We start from the raw sequence: 19,902 nt of genomic DNA on the forward strand, positions 1-19,902 counted from the left end.
AAGTATCCTTACCTGTCTTGAGCTGCTGGTGGCAATGTTGGCAGGAACTTCAAAGAATGAGGGAGAAAAAGGGAGAAAAATAAATGACAAATCGAAATGAGACACTGAAATCACTGAAAGCCTGACAATGAATTGTTTATTTATTTTATTTAACCTTTAACTAGGCAAGTCAAACCATTTAGACTGGTTGACAGAAATGTGCACCAAAGATATATATTGTCCCGAGGGGTTTATAGTCACGACTCTAATCAGTATAGAGGAACCTGCCTAATGAAACATCATTGGGGCCCATCATAGCAGAAAGGTTAGTTACCAGGAGATTTAACAGACCCTCAGGGAGGAAGCTCTTTCCCGTGTGTGTCTGTGTTCGTTTCTGATAGTACGGTCTGTGTGCACCACCATTCATCTATGAAAGTTTGCAATTAGATCATGGGAAGCCTATATCCAATTTTAACTCTATCGATTCAAGGCAAAGGGGGCCTTCACATGAGGATTCCAAATCAATACTGAGGATCAAAACAGCAGTTTGGAGAATATATTTCTATACTAGTCAATTCAACATTAGCTGGCTGCGTGTGTGTGTGTGTTGGGGCTTCTAACAGCTTCATATCTACATGCAATTACAAGATAGAGCTGAAGAGTCACATTTCCCGTATTGTGTAAAATAGCCTTCCGAGGCTCAAACACACAGAGAGAGAGATAAAGAGAGAGGTGTTGATTAAGAAGCCAGAGCCCTAATCTGAGGATTAGGCCAGGACACAGAATATAGACTTATGAATATACTACTGCTTAGCACAGGCCTGGGCAACTCCAGTCCTCAGGGGCCTGATTCGTGTCACACTTTTCCCCCAGTCCCAGTAAACAAACCAAGCTCCAATAATCACCAAATCATGAACTTCACTTACAAATGCAATGAGTTTAAATCAGGTGTGTTTGCTAGGGATGGGGGGAAAGTGTAAGACCAATCAGGCCTCCGAGGACTGGAATTTCCCAGGCCTGGCTTATACTTTATATGTACTTAACACCTCTAAACATTTTCCACATCTGTGTTGTAGATTCCATATTATAAATGGTGGTTCGAGCTCGGAATGCTGATTGGCGTTGCGCCTAAGAACATCCCTGGCTGCATACCACACCAACACGTGCCTTATTGCTTACATTTTTGGGGAATATGTATTTTTAGAGTATGTTTATCTGTGGCAATAGAAACGCAACCTTGGCATTGCTAGTGACATCTTCTTACCAACTGAGCCACACAGGAGAACCAGCCCACACATTATGTACACTGAGAAAGAGTCAATAGTTTCTCCCTACAACTACTAAAGATTCATTCCTCAATTGAATAATGAGGAAATTTGCTAATTATGGTGCACCGCGTTATTGTTTCATGTTAAAGACATGGCAGCTAATTGTAATGGAGCGAATGTATTGTAATATGGTGAATTATACAGAATTGTTGAGCCAAGATTCATGAAATAAAAATGTATGAGTACAAAACGCTTGTTGAACAATTATATCATTCTATCCAACCTTGATGGCCTATCAGCAGGACAATATACACTTACCGAGTTAACCAAATGCATTGTTTTCTAACCACATCTGGATCCATAATGAATTATTATGGAAATAAATATCACTGAATGACAGAAATATTGGAATAAAGTAGGCTAATGAAGGCAACAAATAGTTGCTTACTGGAACACCCAAAGTCATCCAATTGTTATAATATGATTTGAAGCAATAGCCTACCCGCGTGTGGTCAACTATTTCAGCACCGTTTCACGCTGCTCTGAGACAAGCATGGGGACTGGTCTTGATAAATCAATGAGATTATTATTTTTACTGAATCTCCGGTTGGGCCAGTCACATTGTACAGCTCCATATTTTCCTAACGGAAATCCTGAGGGTTTTGTTTTTCTTGGAAAAGAAACAATAATAATCAAATGAATTAAGCTAAATTTCTTAAAATCAATCCCATATACTATGTTTTTACAAAAAGTTGTAAATTCTCCAGGACTAACAAAAGAGTCACCAACAACAAACAAAACAAGTGCAGTTCTAGGAGGGCTTCTGAAAGACACTCATGGGGGTGTCCACTAGCAACAACAACTAGGACCTAAAAGACACCCACATTGAGGGCCCAAAAGAAGGCTAAATTTGCCCAAGAGAAGGCAAACAAAATTAAAACTCACAAACTTAAAAGACAGGAAGCAAACCAAAAAATGTGGAGCAAAATGAAAACAGGGAAGAACCAATAAAGGAGAGCCAACTTAAGGTGTTAACCCTCCACATCACTCAAACCAACTGAAGCATTGAGCCAGCCAATTTTAAATCTCACCTGTGCCGGCACAAGTGACACACCTTCTGACATATGAGATGACAAGGCAGCACAGGTGTAACATATACTGACTAACGAGGTGTCATGAGAGAATTTTTCAGTACACCAAAATGAAAAGTAAGAACCCTAGTAGCCTGATATCTCAACGACTATTTGATTAAATGTTAATAAGTAAGAAGTGAAATGCTAATGGGAATGTTTCATAATGATGTCATTAGGCAGAGCAGGCAACAGATGGCACACAGACAGCAGAGCTGGGGACAGACTGGCAGGGACAGGGAGTGTCAGGTAAGTTTGTTGAGTCTTTGTTTGACAAGATTACGAAAGGTTCCCTCTTTTTTAGACTTGCAAAATAGGGACATAATTGGACAATGCCATGGATACCCCAACTCTCAACTTAAACTGGTGACTGAACCAACATTAGTTTAAGGCAATGATATTGCTGTTGTGATTAATTGTGTAGTTTTGGGTACCGGTAGTTAGGAATATTGCAAACACCTCATTTATTTTCTAGGAGACAGACTGAGTCAGTGAGGTTGGTGAAAGAGCCAGGAAGAGAGACTTCAGAGGACAGTGTCACAGCCACTGCAAGACCAGGTGTCAACATTGTTGCAAGCAGCACCAGTATAGGGGACAGTGGCACGGCATTGTCCAGTTACCTCAGTGATGGCACAAAACCATATCAGCCACACCCACAATTTATGTTTCAAGAGAGATGGTTTGGCGATTTCCCCTGGCTACATTATAATCCATCAATAAAAGGAGTGTTGTGTTCACTGTAGCCAAGGGTTTTCAAGTCAGCCATCTTTTGGCCAAAGAGCGGATGCTGCCTTCATTAGCGCAGGATTTAGGAACTGGAGAAAAGCCATTGAGAAATTCACAGCACATGAAAACTGTCAACCCCACTGCCACTTTGTAACTGTAACAGCACACCAGCAAATCCAATCAGTGCCCAGTTATCTAGCGCGTGGGGTAAACAGCAAGAGGACGCAAGGCATTGCTTGATGAAAATTGTAAGTTCGGTGCGGCACGTAGCAAGACTGGTACAAGCCTTTAGAGGCCATAAGGATGACAGTGGGAATTTATACCAGCTTTTGAAATTTAGGGCAGAAGAGGATAATCCCATTGTACTGAAGTGGTTAACAGAGCGTACCACAATGTACACAGGCCCCAAAGCACAGAATGAAATTCTGAACATCATGGCCAATACAGTCATTTGAGGCATTGCAGCTGAGATTAGGTCTCTTCCGATTGTACAATTTTCAGTAATTGTTGATGGTACTCAAGTTGTCTCTGGTGCTGAACAGGAGAGTGTCTGTCTGCGTTATGTTGACCATGACCTTGTCCCTATTGGGCTATACAGGGTGCTGGAGACAACAGGCGAGGGAATTGTGAAAGTGGCAACTGATGTGTTGTTGAGGCTCAATTTTCCATGTCTGGCTTATGTGGGCAGAGTTACGATGGTGCCTCAAACATGGCAGGAAAATACACAGAGGCAATTGTGAGGAGGCAGCAGGCATTAGCCCTCTAGACTGCTCAGCCTCCCCACTGATCCGGGATTCCCTTTCTTGGGTCCATCAGTTAGGTGTCCTCTATGGCCAGTCAGGAAAGTTGAAGATCATGTTTGAATCAATAGATGATAGAAGCAGGAAAACCTGCTTCAGTCTGCATTCCACCAGAGACTGGGAGATTAATTCACCTTTCAGCAGGACAATAACCTAAAACACAAGGCCAAATGTACACTGGAGTTGCTTACCAAGAAGACAGTGAATGTTCCTGAGTGGCCGAGTTAGTTTTGGCTTAAATCTGATTGAAAATCAAAAACCAACTTGACAGAGCTTGAATAATTTGAAAAGAATAATGGGGAAATGATTGTACAATCCAGGTTTGGAAAGCTCTTAGAGACTTACCCAGAAAGACTTACACCTGTAATCACTGCCAAATGTACTTACTCGGGGGGTTGAATAATTAGCTATTCAATACATAGTGTTTTTTTTGTTTTACAAATGTTAGAATTTTTTTAAAGCTGTAATCGCTGGCAAAGCTTCCATAAAGTATTGACTCAGGGGTGTGAATACTTATGTAAATTAGATATTTCTGTATTTCATTTTCAATACATTTGCAAAAAAAACAAAAACATTTTCACTTTGTCATTATAGGGTATTGTGTGTATAGGGGTGAGAAAAAAATACAGTTAATCCATTTTGAATTCAGGCTGTAACAACAAAGTGTGTAATTAGTCAAGGGGTATGAATACTTTCTGAAGGCACTGTACAATCCACGTTTTCATTGCTTGCTAATAAATAAGTCTTGTTTAAAAAAGAGTTGGATGTGTCTGACTATTCTTTAATTATTCAACAGCAGAAGACAAGGTTGTTCTGGCTCTGAGGCCAATAATGCACTATTGTTGTGTCAAATGGACAATTTGACAATACTCTCCAAGCTGGCATGGTATAATTTCATACAGGATATTTTATTTATTTATAGACTACTCAACGGCCTGTGATGTCACAGCTGTCATTGACATGTTGCGTGTATTTCTTTCTATTTTAATGATACATTTCTTCATACTATCGCATAGCCCTCTCTCCACTTCATACTTGTTTTGTCATTGTATAGCCTACTTTTGGAAAGTCTAAGGTAAGCATTGGTTTCTTTATACATTTTAAGTAGAAGAGTAAAAATGTTATGTCATGTCTGACATACGCTGGTAGCTTTGATTGACGGGTCCTTTTATGGGGATGTACTTGTGTGAGTTGACTGATTCTCTCTATAGGCCTATAGATTGTGGCTTTCATAAATGTAATTGTCTGCATAATTTTCAATCCCCCATTTAAAAAATAAATGTCCTCTCACTGTCAACTGCATTTATTTTCAGCAAACTTAACATGTGTAAATATTTGTATGAACGTAACAAGATTCAACAACTGAGACATAAACTGAACAAGTTCCACAGACATGTAACTAGCAGAAATGGAATAATGTGTCCATGAATAAAGGGGGGGGGTCAAAGTCCAAAGTAACAGTCAGTATCTGGTGTGGCCACCAGCTGCATTAAGTACTGCAGTGCATCTCTTCCTCATGGACTGCACCAGATTTGGACCAGTTCTTGCAGTGAGATTTTACCCCACTCTTTCACCAACGCACCTGCAAGTTCCCAGACATTTCTGGGGGGAATGGCCCTAGCCCTCGCCCTCCGATCCAACAGGTCCGTGATGTTCTCAATGGGATTGAGATCCAAGCTCTTCGCTGGCCATGGCAGAACACTGACATTCCGGTCTTGCAGGAAATCACTGGCAGAACAAGCAGTAGGACTGGAGGCATTGTCATGCTGGAGGGTCATGTCAGGATGAGCCTGCAGGAAGGGTACCACATGAGGGAGGAGGTCTTCCCTGTAACGCACAGCATTGAGATTGCCTGCAATGACAACAAGCTCAGTCCGATGATGCTGTGACACACCGACCTAGACCATGACGGACTTTCCACCTTCAAATCGATCCTGCTCCAGAGTACAGGCCTCGGTGTAATGCTAATTCCTTCAACGATAAACACAAATCCGACCATCACCCCTGGTGAGACAATTCTGCGAATTGTCAATGAAGAGCACTTTTTGCCAGTCCTGTCTGGTCCAGCGACGGTGGATTTGTGCCCATATGCAACGTTGTTGCCAGTGATGTCTGGTGAGGACCTGCCTTACAACAGGCCTACAAGCCCTCAGTCCAGCCTCTCTCAGCCTATTGCGGAGTCTGAGCACTGATGAAGGGATTGTGCGCTCCAGGTGTAACTCGGGCAGTTGTTGTTGTCATCCTGTACCTGTCCCACAGGTGTGATGTTCGGATGTACCGATCCTGTGCATAGGTTGTTACAAGTGGTCTGCCACTGCGAGGATGATCAGCTGTCCATCCTGTCTCCCTGTAGCGCTGTTTAAGGCGTCTCACAGTACGGACATGGCAATTTATTGCCCTGGCCACATCTGCAGTCCTCATGCCTCCTTGCAGCATGCCTAAGGCACGTTCACGCAGGGACCCTGGGCATCTTTCTTTTGGTGTTTTTCAGAGTCAGTAGAAAAGCTACATAAGGACAGTATGAAAACAAATTATTCTGTCTCTTTGCAGCAACATCTGCAGAGTTGGGATGGTTGTATCCCCCATATATATAACATTATATTGGGTTGCAAGAATTTTGAATAAAAATTTAAATAAAAAAATCCAAAGTTTCGAATCTGCCGTTGTTTTGTGTATCAGTTCATAAACCATGTGCCATGGAATTGGTACATCGAAAATCTCTTCTCAACTATTTTGCAAAATGTTTTGGTCCTTACATGAAACTGGTATGCTTTTTTTATTTATCATAATTTCATTTTCAAATAACCGAAAGTGAGAGTTTAATCTGAATAAAGGGCAAAAGGCCATTCTTGAACATGGGGTGAGATATTCTTACTAATCTGCTAGAGAACCAGTTCAGATTTAAGTATAACTTTTGTATGACTGAAGCCTTTAGTGAGAGGTCTAATGCTTTAATATTTAATCATTTCTGCCCTCTGAAATTATACTAATTATATAAATAGGCCCGTTTAATTTTGTTTGACTTGACGGTCCAAGTGAAAAGGTATATTTTTGCTCATATAATTTAAAAAACAAGTCGCTAGGTGTAGGCAAGACCATAAGCAAATGGGTAAACTGTGTTATGACTAAAAGAGTTAATCAGGGTGATTTTTCCACAAACAGACAGGTATTTTCCTTTCCATGGTATCAAGATCTTATTTTGGTAAACTTTGTATTTTAAAAAATATTGCAGTGAGATCATTCCTTTCTTTCGGGATATGAATACGGAGTATTTCCAATTCCCCATCAGACCATTTTATTGGTAAACTACACAGTAATGTAAAAGTTTTATTTTTTAGTGATCCAACATGTACATTTATCATAATTTGGTTGTAATCCAAGTATCTATATCCTCTGAGGCTGTGGAGGAATCCATATTGTGGATTTATAAGAAAATGAATCATCAGCGTACAATGACACCTTTATTTTTAAGCCTTGAATTTCTAGCCCCTTAATATTATTGTTGGATCTGATTTTAATATCTAACATTTCAATGGCCATAATAAATATATATGCCGATAGTGGACAACCTTGTTTTCCTCCTCGACAGTTTAATACTTTCTGAGAACGAACCAATACTTACTATTTCACACCTAGGGTTACTATACATAACTTTAACTCATTGTATAAGATATTCTCCAAAATGTAAATATTCCAGGCATTATATTATATATATATATATATATAAACTCCAGTCGTACTTTATCAAAGGCCTTTTCAAAGTCAGCTATATTTAAGTGCTACATTGTTTCCAGTACTTGTATTATATTATCTCCAATGTATCGTCCATGTAAAAAAACTGATTAGGGTGAATAATATCTGGCAATACCTTTTTAATTCTATGCATTATGCTAGAATTTTTGCATCAACACTAAAGTGTAAGGGGCCTCCAATTTTTTTAATGGACTGGATCTTTATATTGAATCACTTGACTCCTGTTTCAGTAATTCAAAACAAACCTTCTTGTTGACTATCTGATAACCTACCATTTTTATGAGAGTGGTTAAAACATGCTAATAACAGTCCTCTTAGTACATCAAAAAAGGTTTTGTAGACCTCAACTGGTATGCCATCCAGCCCTGGAGTTATTCCAGACTTACAGGCTTTAAATGCATCAAGAAGTTCCAACTCTGTAATTTAGCCTTCACATGAGTCTCTGTACAGCTGTTAAATTTTACATTAATAAGAAACAAATCCTTACAATTAACTTCAGTTAGTGGAGATGGAGGAGACAAATGAAAACATATGCTTAAAATACTTAGCTTCCTCTTTCAAAATATTGTTTGGTGAATCATGGGTGACCTGTCATTTGTAACAATATAGGCCTATATGTCCATTCAGAAAGTTTCATAAAGTAGCCTGTCTGGACGCTCCTAGCATGATCTGATCTGATCTCCACCCAAAAATGTAACCTTTATTAAACTAGGCAAGTCAGTTAAGAACAAATTCATATTTTCAATGACGGCCTAGAAACAGTGGGTTAACTGCCTTGTTCAGGGGCAGAACGGCAGATTTTTACCTTGTCAGCTTGGGGATTCGATCCAACGCTAGTCCAACACTCTAACCACTAGGGTACCTGCCGCCCATTACATCATGCTCTCTTTGAAGAACATATGCCAATGCCACTGCCAAATGGCAGCAACAGTAGGGTTTGTGAAGTTATGCAAATATTTAGGTTAAAGTGGGGGGAAAACACATCGGACTTAGTGAGAATGGTTTTGGCGTCAAAATAGGATCCAGATTGAAAAAATGTATATACAGAAATGTTAACAGACGAGGACAAGGTGGGCATACATCTTTATTTTGACTCTGTCATGCTGTATCAATACGAAAATGTGACAAATTCTGTCCAACCAGGCATTTCTTAATTTGTAAATTAATATTTATTATTAATAACCTGAATAATAATGAAATGACATGATAATAACAAAGTGTAATGGCTGGTTTAAAATACATTTTATTAAGAAGCACCCATGTAAACAAGTGTACAAACATTTTATTTTTTACATAGGGTCTTAAAAGCCTGAGAAAACAGTAACACACATTTAAACAAAATGGACACATCAAATACAATACGAAAAATAAATGAAAAAGGAAATAAACCAGTAACGATGTGTAATGCAATAGCGAAATTGCACATTCCTTTTGAGGCCGATAGCCTGTGTTAAGTTGTGTCAATATGAAAATGTGACAATCCTCTCCTTTCTGACAGTTCTTAATTTGTATACGAGACTAATATTTAGAGGTAATAAGGTAATAAAAAATAATGAAATGCTACTGATAATAACGGTGTAATATTAATAGAGAAGCTGCAGAAATAAAGCCAACCTTTAACAGTTATGTCATTGACCGTGTATATTGGCCTGGCCAATTACTGTAACCTCCAATTCCAAGACCGTCACAGCCCTATAGCTGACACCACCTCATTCTTTCTGCAGAGATTTCTTTCGGAAGAGATTTTTTGAAAACGTGGTCGCATAAAAAAAAGAGGGAGATTTTACCATAATTCTGTTACCAAACATTGCATCTGCACAGATCATCCAGTAAATGTGTTATTGTAAAATATGTGTAAATTGTTCAAAGTAGTCCTTGTGCATAGTTTTATGGGTTGTTAAACTTTGAAATCAATGATTTTTGTTTGGCATAGATTTTACAGTGAAATACCTGAGTCAAAGCGTAATTCCAATACCGTTGAATTTCCCCTAAGTGACTTCAAGACTAGACCTAGCTGTTTCAAGATGACTAGAAAGGTGAGTGACTACAGTAACTCAGTACTGTTTTGGCGTAGAGAATGTACAAATGCTTGCCGTGCGGACACACACATGAGAAACTTGTTTGGCTTTAGTTATGGCCGCTGCATTTCTTTATTACCAGGCCGAATAGGAACATCTTTTTACTGGAGGGGGGCCTTCAGAACAGCTGATTAAAGGAACAATGTAGCACACAGTGCTGCCATATGGCTGAAATACACTGACACACACAGTCCTACAGTACAGCTGACACACACACAGACCTACCCATAGAGATCCTATAATTCACTATCATACAATTCTATAGACCTACCACAGTACAGCTCAATCACACAGTAGCTCCAGTACAACTGACACACATTATTCCTACTGTGCGGGAGCAATTCATTACAGCCGACAGAGTAGAGCTGAATGATGTCCATAGTGATGACTGCATTTGCTCCTCTTATAGTTAGATATAGTGGGTGGGCAGACCAGGACTTTAAAGGGATACTTTAGGATTTTGAAGCCCTTTATCTACTTCCCCAGAGTCAGATGAACTTGTGGATACCATTTTTGTGTCTCTGTGTGCAGTTTGAAGGAAGTTGCTAACTAGCGTTGGTGCATAGACTAGAGGTCTATGGTAACTGCTAGCAGATACCATAGACTCCGTCATTGCACTAACGCTAATTAGAATTGGTTCACATAACTACCTCCGTACAGGTTACAGGGACATAAAAATGGTATCCATGAGTTCATCTGACTCGTGGAAGTAGGTACTGTAAAGGGCTTCATTGCCAAAATCCTTAAGTATCACTTTACCCACTATGAAATTATCATAAACCTGACGTGAATGGCCAAATAACAAAATGATGAAATGGCAAAATGTATCGTATCTGAGGACCATTTCATATGATTGTTAAGAGGATCTCGAAAATATTTTTTTTAAATAAGGGTTTTTATATGGGTTTTTAATAAGATCTCCCTCAGCAGAGAGGAGGCCAATTTCACCTAAACCTTGTCTTGTGACTGTTCACTGGCTTAGAGAGAAGGGGTGTTACAGTTGCATGTAAATTATTCCAAAGATAAACTACAAAAGTTCGGAGAGCAAAATCCCAATCTTGATTAATAGTTGAGAAATGGGAAGCGGTCTAAAATCCACTTAATGATGGATTAATCAGAGTAAGTAACACAAACGATCTGGGTTCCACCAGAAAGACTGTCTGCAACATTCTCATCTGGTCTTCCAGGCTCTCAATCCTATCAGCTCGGATTAAAAATGCAACATTTGGCTCGAATCGCAGCTTCCTGTAGGAACACATCCAAGTTCACTCTCCATTCTGCTACATCTGTCGCAACTTGCCATCTTTCATGGATGTCCCTAGAGAAAGATATGGAAAAGACATCTTGGCGTGCACTGCCTGTATGCCACAAGTGCTACTGCCGAAAGGACCTCACTACACACCCCGCAGTATAATTAGGCTAGCCATGCTGTTTTCACTTTCCCAATTCACTTGCAATGAGACAGATAGCTCACTATTCCCTTTTGATATTTTAGCAATGTACATGGTCTAACATGCTGACCAGACCAGACGTGTTGCACGCGCTGCAAAATAAAATGCACACATACATGTTATTCAATCATTGCGCTGGTCTGCGTAGGCCAGGAACTCAAATAGAACTTTGTTCTATTTGTGACGCCCGAAGCACTGCAAGTCCTGCCTCTCCCATCTCCTCATTGGTTTTTAGGAGCATATACCCACGTGGGTGATTGAAAGATGAACTGAGGTCCACTCTCCAGTTGGTTGCCAACCGCCATATCAAGTCCAAAGAAGAAGAAGCCTAAAGGAAGGAGGAGAGATTACTAGAAAGGAACTTGGTTGACGGTTTTATCTGTGGGTTAATTATCAGAGTAGAGCACCTTATGCCTTTCAGGTAAAATAACAACCCAATGTTTATATCCCAGAACAAATTAGCTAGCACCAGCGAGCTGCAATGGTGTGTGCAATGTGGTCAGTATATGAGAGCGAGGGGAACTTTGTTCGAAAGCTTTTCATGTGTCACCACATTTTATGCATGTGTGACCTCCTGTGCCTCAAAGCCATTTCCTCTTACTGGTTGTGATGACAACATTTGTTCAGCTGGTTGCCCTTTCCTTTCTCAGTGCAACAGCAAACCTTAAGAATGCCACCTTATTAGAACTGTTTTCACCTTTAACCCCCAGTGAGAGGACTAGGAAAAACCAACAAGGTAGGCCCTTTTTCATGAAAATGTATTGATTTTGTGAGACCGTCATGTCGTTCGTGGTTGGTAGCACGCACGCACACACACGCAAAGGTAAAAATATAGAATGAATCATGCTGCTGGTCAAGAAGATGAGCCTTGAACTACTCTGGCTCTATACTAGGATGGAGAAAAGAGCAATGAGCTTTTATGGCAAAACACTGACGGTATCACCAGAAATTAAGGGTCGAACATATCCAGTTGCTCCTCTGATTAAACTATCTTCCTCTTTCACCCTGACTCCTATCATAGGGAAATATTTTACTCTATTGCTATTCTAGTCTAATTCTGTGCATCAGGGTTGGAGTTCTTGTGATTTTCAAATCAATCAATTCAGCGGTTGAAGTAATTGAATTACTGAATTGAAAAATTCTCAGAAAATAATTGTCCATTCTCAATTCATGAAATGGATTTCAATTTACTGCCTGAATTGATATTGTCGTTGACCCTTACCCTGATACGCATCAAATTGTACTGTATATAAACATGCATTATACAGTCACCAATGACATGATTAGAGCTGATTTCTGAGCACCATCCACACACAGGTCTTTAGCACTCAAGGTTTCAGGGCTAAAACCTTCAGCCATAATATAGTCCCACGGTACATGCATTGTTTGGTTGAATGTTTGAGAACTTTCAGAGTTTTCTATTCATATAAATTGGACACTGAATGATAGTGGCTTGAGACACAGCAGTTAACAAAATAATAGAGTGAAGTGTTGATTAGTTCCCCTCTCACTTAATTAAACACCCACATGGACAACTACACACACCGAGTGCTGCCCCCTTCCCAATACAACTGTTGGGTTTTCAAATCCAAACAAGGAGAGTTCTCAACCCCCCCAGGGTTTTTTTGTTGTTGAACCAATCAAAGCTCAAGCTAATTTCTGTGTGAATATTGCGCCAACAAATGGACTCTTGTCCAGACCAGTGTACCACGTGAGTCCGGTCAGCCAGGCTATGCATCCACAGATCTGCTTGAACCACAGCAAGGCAATGATCTGTCCATACAATAGAAGTAGGTAGGAGACTGAACAGCTCATAGGAGCAAGAACCATATACTGTTTCTGTAGCGTGAGGCAGCTTGATGTACAAGTATATCCCCTGGACAGGATGCTAGTCTATCGCAGGACCTTACCTCGGCCAATCTATCTGCTGAGTGCCAAGCAGAGAAGTATCGGGTCCCATTTTTTACAGTCTTTGGTATGACTCGGCCAGGGATCGAACTCCCAATCTCAGGATGGACACTAAAGACAAGGCCAGCGAGTTGGTTGCCCATACAATAGGCTAGTCTATAAACCTTTGGTATTACAGATGAATTCATGTAACATCTATTCCATTCACTTATGCCATTCAACAATTACATTAATGTTTGTGAGGCTGTTAGTAACAACAATCTGTAACCACTATGGTGAATAATGAAAAGCAGACCTGAGTTCAAATCCTATATGATTAAATGCCCACAAGAGCAGAAATTCACTTTTTTTCATGCCCATATCTTAGCCTACCCATGATGTTACACAAGGATAAGTCAATAAGTCATTGCTTTAGTCAAAGTATGATATGTTGAAGTGGGAAATCCGAAGGGGTAACTTCTGATCTTTTTCATGCCAATGCCATGCGTTTCCCCTATGATATGACATGCAACTATGTTTCTTTTCATGGCTGGGTTTTATTTGAATGTTGCCACCCACCAGCATGGCATTATTTATTAATCATAGACACCTGCAAAGTACTTCCATCTTCACATGTCGCAACTGAGCGGAGCAATATAATAGATCATCTTTGGCTGAGCCAAACAGCTTGTCGTTGTAGTCTACGCTTGGCTGCCTGAGCCATGGAGCAAATGAAAGTATGGGGTGTTTAAGCACTTCCACTTTTTTTTACCAGCAAATTATAAATCATCCTTTGGATCATTTGTCAAGTTTCAGTTTTTTTGGAGATAGAAATCACCACAGCGTTCCCACGTGAATATGTATTAGCAGCCTGCATCATTCTTCAGAGGTAGAACCTAAAAACGACAATTTACACTCTAGGACAAAAGTTACGCTGAAATAGGGGCGACATTTCACTCTGGTGGGGGCCTTTAAATAATTTCAAAAGCTTTAGCTGTGCCTGATTGAGCCTGCCTCTTCCAATGAGCCTGCCTGTTCCAATGGAACCAATAGAAAAGTCCCAAAAGAGCAAACACTGCCCATCTGACAAACACTCAAGGGCGGTTTCCCGGACATAGATTATGCCTATTCCTGGACTAAAAAGCAAGCTCAATAGAGAATCTCCATTGAAAGCACTTTTTAGTCCAGGACTAAGCTTAATCTGTGTCTAGGAAACCTCCCCTCAAATTACACTAGATATACAAATGTATGTGGACACCTCTTCAAATTAGTGAATTTGGCTATTTCAGCTACACCCGTTGCTGACATGTATAAAATCGAGTAGACAGCCATGCAATCTCTATAGACAAACATTGGCAGTAGAATGGCCTTACTGAAGAGTTCAGTGACTTTCAACATTGCACTGTCATAGCATGCCACCTTTCCAACAAGTCAGTTAGTCAAATCTCTGCCCTGCTCGAGCTGCCCTGGTCCAGTCTAAATGCTGTTATTGTGAAGTGGAAAAGTCTAGGAGCAACAGCAGCGCAGCTGCGAAGTGGTAGGCCACACAACCTCACAGAATGAGACCGCCAAGTACTGAAACACGTAAAAATCATCTGTCCTCGGTTGCAACACCAACTACCTAGTTCCAAACTGTAAAGTTTGGTGGAGAAGCAATAATGGTCTGGGGCTGTTTTTCATGGTTCGGGCTAATCCCCTTAATTTTAGTGAAGGGAAATCTTAACGCTACAGTATACAATGACATTATTGACAATTCTGTGCTTCCAACTTCATGGCAGCAGTTTGGGGAAGGCCATTTCCTGTTTCAGCATGACAATGCACCTGGGCACAAAGCAAGGTCCATACAGAAATCATTTCTCGAGATCGGTGTGGAAGAACTTGACTGGCCTGCACAGAGCCCTGACCTCAACCCCATCGAACACCTTTGGGATGAATTGGAATGCCGACTGCGAGCCAGGCCTAATCACCCAACATCAGTGCCGACCTTACTAATGGTCTTGTGGCTAAATGGAAGCAAGTCCCCGCAACAATGTTCCAACATCTAGTGGAAAGCCTTCCCAGAAGAGTGGAAGCTGTTATGGCAGCAAAGGGGGGGACCAACTCAATATTAATGCCCATGATTTTCAAATGAGATGTTGGATGAGCAGGTGTCCACATACTTTTGGTCATGTAGTGTATTTTAAAGAACTCAAATAATCTTTGAGCTAGAGGTCGACCGATTAAATCGGCATGGCCGATTTAATTAGAGCCGATTTCACGTTTTCATAACAATCAGTAATCTGCATTTTTGGAAGCCGATTATGGCCGATTACATTGCACTCCACGAGGAGACTGAGTGGCAGGCTGACCAATTGTTACACGAGTGCAGCAGGAAGCCAAGGTAAGTTGCTAGCTAGCATTAAACTTTTCTTATAAAAAACAATCTTAACAATCACTAGTTAAACTAGAAATATCATCAACCATGTGTAGTTATCTAACTTATATGCATTGCATATGATCAATGCGGTGCATGTTCATTGATCATCGAATCACAGCCGACTCGTCAAACGGGTGATGATTTAACAAGCGCATTCGCGAAAAAAGCACTGTCGTTGCACCAATGTGTGCCTAACCATAAACATCAATGCCTTTCTTAAAATCAATACACAAGGATTTTTTAATTTTTTAACTGCATATTTCGTTAATATTGCCTGCTAACATTCATTTATTTTAACTAGGGAATTTGTGTCACTTCTCTTGCGTTCTGTGAAAGCAGAGTCAGGGTATATGCAGCAGATTGGCTTGTTGCAAACTGTGTGAAGACCGCAATTAATTTGCCAGAATTTTACATAATTATGACATAACATTGGAAGGTTGTGCAATGAAACAGCAATATTTAGACTTAGGAATGCCACCCGTTAGATAAAATAGGGAAAGGTTCCGTATTTCATTGAAATAATAAACCTTTTGTTTTCGAAATTATAGTTTCCGGATTTGACCATATTAATGACCTAAGGCTTATATTTCTGTGTGTTTTTTATATTATAATTAAGTCTATGACTTGATATTTGATAGAACAGTCTGACTGAGCGGTGGTAGGCAGCAGCAGGCTCGTAAGCATTCATTCAAACAGCACTTTCCTGTGTTTGCCAGCAGCTCCCCGCTGTGCTTCAAGCATTGAGCTGTTTATGACTTCACGCCTATCAAATCCTGAGATGAGACTGGCAATACTATAGTGCCTATAAGAACATCCAATAGTCAAAGGTATATGAAATACAAATGGTATAGGGAGAAATAGTCCTATAATTCCTATAATAACTACAACCTAAAACTTCTTAATTGGGAATATTGAAGATTCATGTTAAAAGGAACCACCAGCTTTCATATGTTCTCATGTTCTGAGCAAGGAACTTAAACGTTAGCTTTTTTACATGGCACATATTGCACTTTTACTTTCTTCTCCAACACTGTCTTTGCATTATTTAAACCAAATTGAACATGTTTCATTTACTTGAGACTAAATAGATTTTATTCATGCATTATATTAAGTTAAAATAAAAGTGTTCATTCAGTATTGTTGTAATTGTCATTATTACACATACATACAAAAAATTTAAAAAATAATAATTGGCCGATTAATCGGTATTGGCTTTTTTTTGTTCCTCCAATAACCGGTATCGGCGTTGAAAAATCATAATCGGTCGACCTCTAATTTGAACTCAGGTTTGCTGAATAACAGAGAAAAACATTATTTTCCATACTTTATATTCTTATTTAACATTTAGTCAGGATCATTGAAATTGATCATTATTAATACTTAAAATGTAACCTTTATTTAACTAGGCAAGTCAGTTAAGAACAAATTCTTATGTACAATTGCATCCTACCCCAGCCAAACCCTAACAACGCTGGGCCAATTGTGAACCGCCCTATGGGACTCCCAATCACGTCCGGTTGTGAAACAGCCTGGATTCGAACCATTATTGTCTGCGTGCGCTATTGTGCATAAATTGATTTTGTCCCCCTACACCAAAAGTGATCACGACACACAGGTTAAAATATCAGAAACAATGACATTAATTTAGGGACAGGTCGAAAAGCATTAAATATGTATGGCAATTTAGCTAGTTAGCTTGCACTTGCTAGCTAATTTGTCCTATTTAGCTAGCTTGCTGTTGCTAGCTAATTCGTCCTGGGATATAAACATTGAGTTGTTATTTTACCTGAAATGCACATGGTCCTCTACTCCGACAATTAATCCACACATAAAACGGCCAACCGAATCGTTTCTTGTCATCTCTCCTCCTTCCAGGCTTTTCATCTTTGAACTTATACAGTGATTGGAATCTAAACTTTCAAAGTATTACCACGACTACCGGCAAAACAGTTTGTCTTTCAATCACCCACATGGGTATAACCAATGAGGAGATGGCACGTGGGTACCTGCTTCTATAAACCAATGAGGAGATGGGAGAGGCAGGACACACGCCAGCAGTGTGGGTGCAATAATTGAATAACATAGATTTCTACATTTATTTTGCAATGCCTTGTCCGGGGGAGACCTTATGGGTCATACATTCTTATGACAAGTCTTACGATGCATAACCACATCATAATGCATTATGCCTGGCTGCAGTCTTTAGGTATTGTTAATCTGTTACTTGAATTAATGCAATAGCGAGCTATTTTAAAGTTAGCCTCTGAGCTGCTGTCAGCAATTCGTCGCACATGCATGCATCGCGTTGAGTTATTGGATGAAGTTATCAAAGAATACAACGGGATACAATTGTAAAAGTATTTCTCAGAGAACGAAGGCTACAACTCTCACATCCACAAGGTGCGCGTGCAGCAGCCTGCAAAACACTGGGGCATATTCATTTCGGAAACCGTTTACCGTATAAGAACCAAACGGAAACAAAGCCAGAACGAAAGTTTCTATTGGACAAATCATTCAGTCTCTCCCCGTTTCCTTTGGTTCCGTTTAAGAAACGTTTTGCAACATTATTCGGCGTAATGAATATGCCACTGGTCAAGAAGTTTAAACTATACTCAAAATACAGTCGCTAGCTTCCACAGAGTCTAGGTTATATCCTAGTAAAAACATGCGTTTAGGCAATTTACAAAGACACAATGTAACACAAACGATCGTGAACGAATGTGCAGCCAATCCAATTAGGAGTTTCTAACCAGATGCAAATCTTTGCAATGTCCAGTCATCTCTAGGCTAGCTACATGGCTAGCTAAAGTTAACTCTTCCAATGTGCAACACGGCTTCCCAACAACGCATATTCTAAGCTTGCTCTACTCCCTGCTTAAAGCAGCCACATAAAGCACGAGTAAAATGCGCATAGCTTCAAATAGAACGGTATGTCAACCAATACTTACCAAACGACAGAAAAAGTAAATACAAAGCAACGGTGTGTACGACATCTGGCTTTTCAGGGATCATCGTGCGAGACAGAGAGAGATGCTGACAGCCTCCGGTGTGGCTTTGACAGTGTTTGGAATGGAATGCTTTTTTTGTGCACAATTTCTAGGACAAGAGAAAGGAGATTTTGGCATGTTCACCGCCACTAATGTGGCGCGCTCTTGTGGCCAAATGCTGCACTGTTAAAAGTCGTGCTTACTCGGTTACAATAACACACCCCGTGTCTTTCCTGGTTGGCACAATTGTACTTATCAAATAAAAAATAATTCACACAGCATTTTGCAGTTATCCTATCTTTGTCTATATTTAACCAGCCTGCACAAATAGCTTTGCAACGTAGGCTAAACACACTTGCTTCATTAGGCCTATTTTATTATAACACTATACAATACATTTCGGTAGCTACAGTCATTACGTCTACAGTAAAGGATAATCATTGAATCCATTTGAAATATTTAGGCTTCAATCAGATTCCCAGCAAACATGACCCCATTAACAAGCTAGCCTACATTTTAGTCATTTAGCAGACACTCTTATCAGAAACAACTTACTGATCCCACGTGTGAATCGCATGATGAGGTCTTCAAAAAATACTTATGAGAAACTTAGTCGTCATGAAATTGTATTTAAAGTGTAGCCTCACACAACCCAACTCTGAAATATGGTCCCTATCATAATGTTTTCTTTCTCCCTGCTTTTTACGCATGAGATGTAAGCTGTAATGAGATTTCCTAATACTGTTGGAATGAGACTCTATCAGGACTTTTGTAATTAGTTAATTGTTTATTGGATGTTGTGTTTAGGCCAAGTACTCACCCCTCCAAAAATTAACAGAATGTATTTTTTTTAAATTGAGGAGATTTCAGCTGCAGTCTACATGTTTTTGAGTTACTATCTGCATTACTTTCCTCCCTACAGTACTGTTGTATCATTTAGATCCAAAAACATACTTGTGGGTAGCAGCCACAAATCTGGTAATAATTTTGGCTATTGACACATTTACAATGTGGTTCTCTGCTGGACACACAAACACAGGTCTAAATCAGTCACTGATTAGAAGACAAAAATGAAAACCAGATGTGTTTTGGCCCTCAAGGACCGTATTGAATAGCCCTGATCTAGATTAATTGTTCAGGTCCCAATGATAATGAAGGTTACATGCTGTGAACTCGTCTATATATTCTTTAGAGGCCTTGAAAGTGATTGTACTGTAGAATGCTTTAACCAATCACCTGTTTTCGTGTTGTTTGTAATGGGACAAAACATATTGAAATTATTAACACAGTGAAATATATTTATTTCTCCACGTTTAATGCCGGTCTCAACTGCCTCCGACTGATCAATGACACCACAGCAGGTATCGTGGGAAATTGATCCTTCTCCTCTGGCAAAGTGCTCGATTAATTATACTGTACAAGGAACC

At 39.8% G+C, this 19,902-nt stretch overlaps 1 protein-coding gene across 1 annotated transcript in view; it reads right to left on the bottom strand.

Annotated features, from left to right (window-relative positions):
- The window catches only part of LOC135551471 (beta-1,3-glucosyltransferase-like), a 158,722-nt gene extending 140,177 nt beyond the window's left edge, over positions 1–18,545 (bottom strand). The window contains exons 1-2 of the mRNA XM_064982680.1: positions 18,437–18,545; positions 13–47 (exon numbers count right to left, since the gene is read on the bottom strand). Of these exons, the coding sequence (XP_064838752.1) occupies positions 13–47; positions 18,437–18,500 (99 nt within the window). The 5' untranslated portion in view covers positions 18,501–18,545. The remainder of the gene's footprint in view (positions 1–12; positions 48–18,436) is intronic.
- Positions 18,546–19,902: the final 1,357 nt, after the last annotated feature.

Source organism: Oncorhynchus masou, chromosome 13, assembly GCF_036934945.1.
Source record: "Oncorhynchus masou masou isolate Uvic2021 chromosome 13, UVic_Omas_1.1, whole genome shotgun sequence".
NCBI lineage: Eukaryota > Metazoa > Chordata > Actinopteri > Salmoniformes > Salmonidae > Oncorhynchus > Oncorhynchus masou.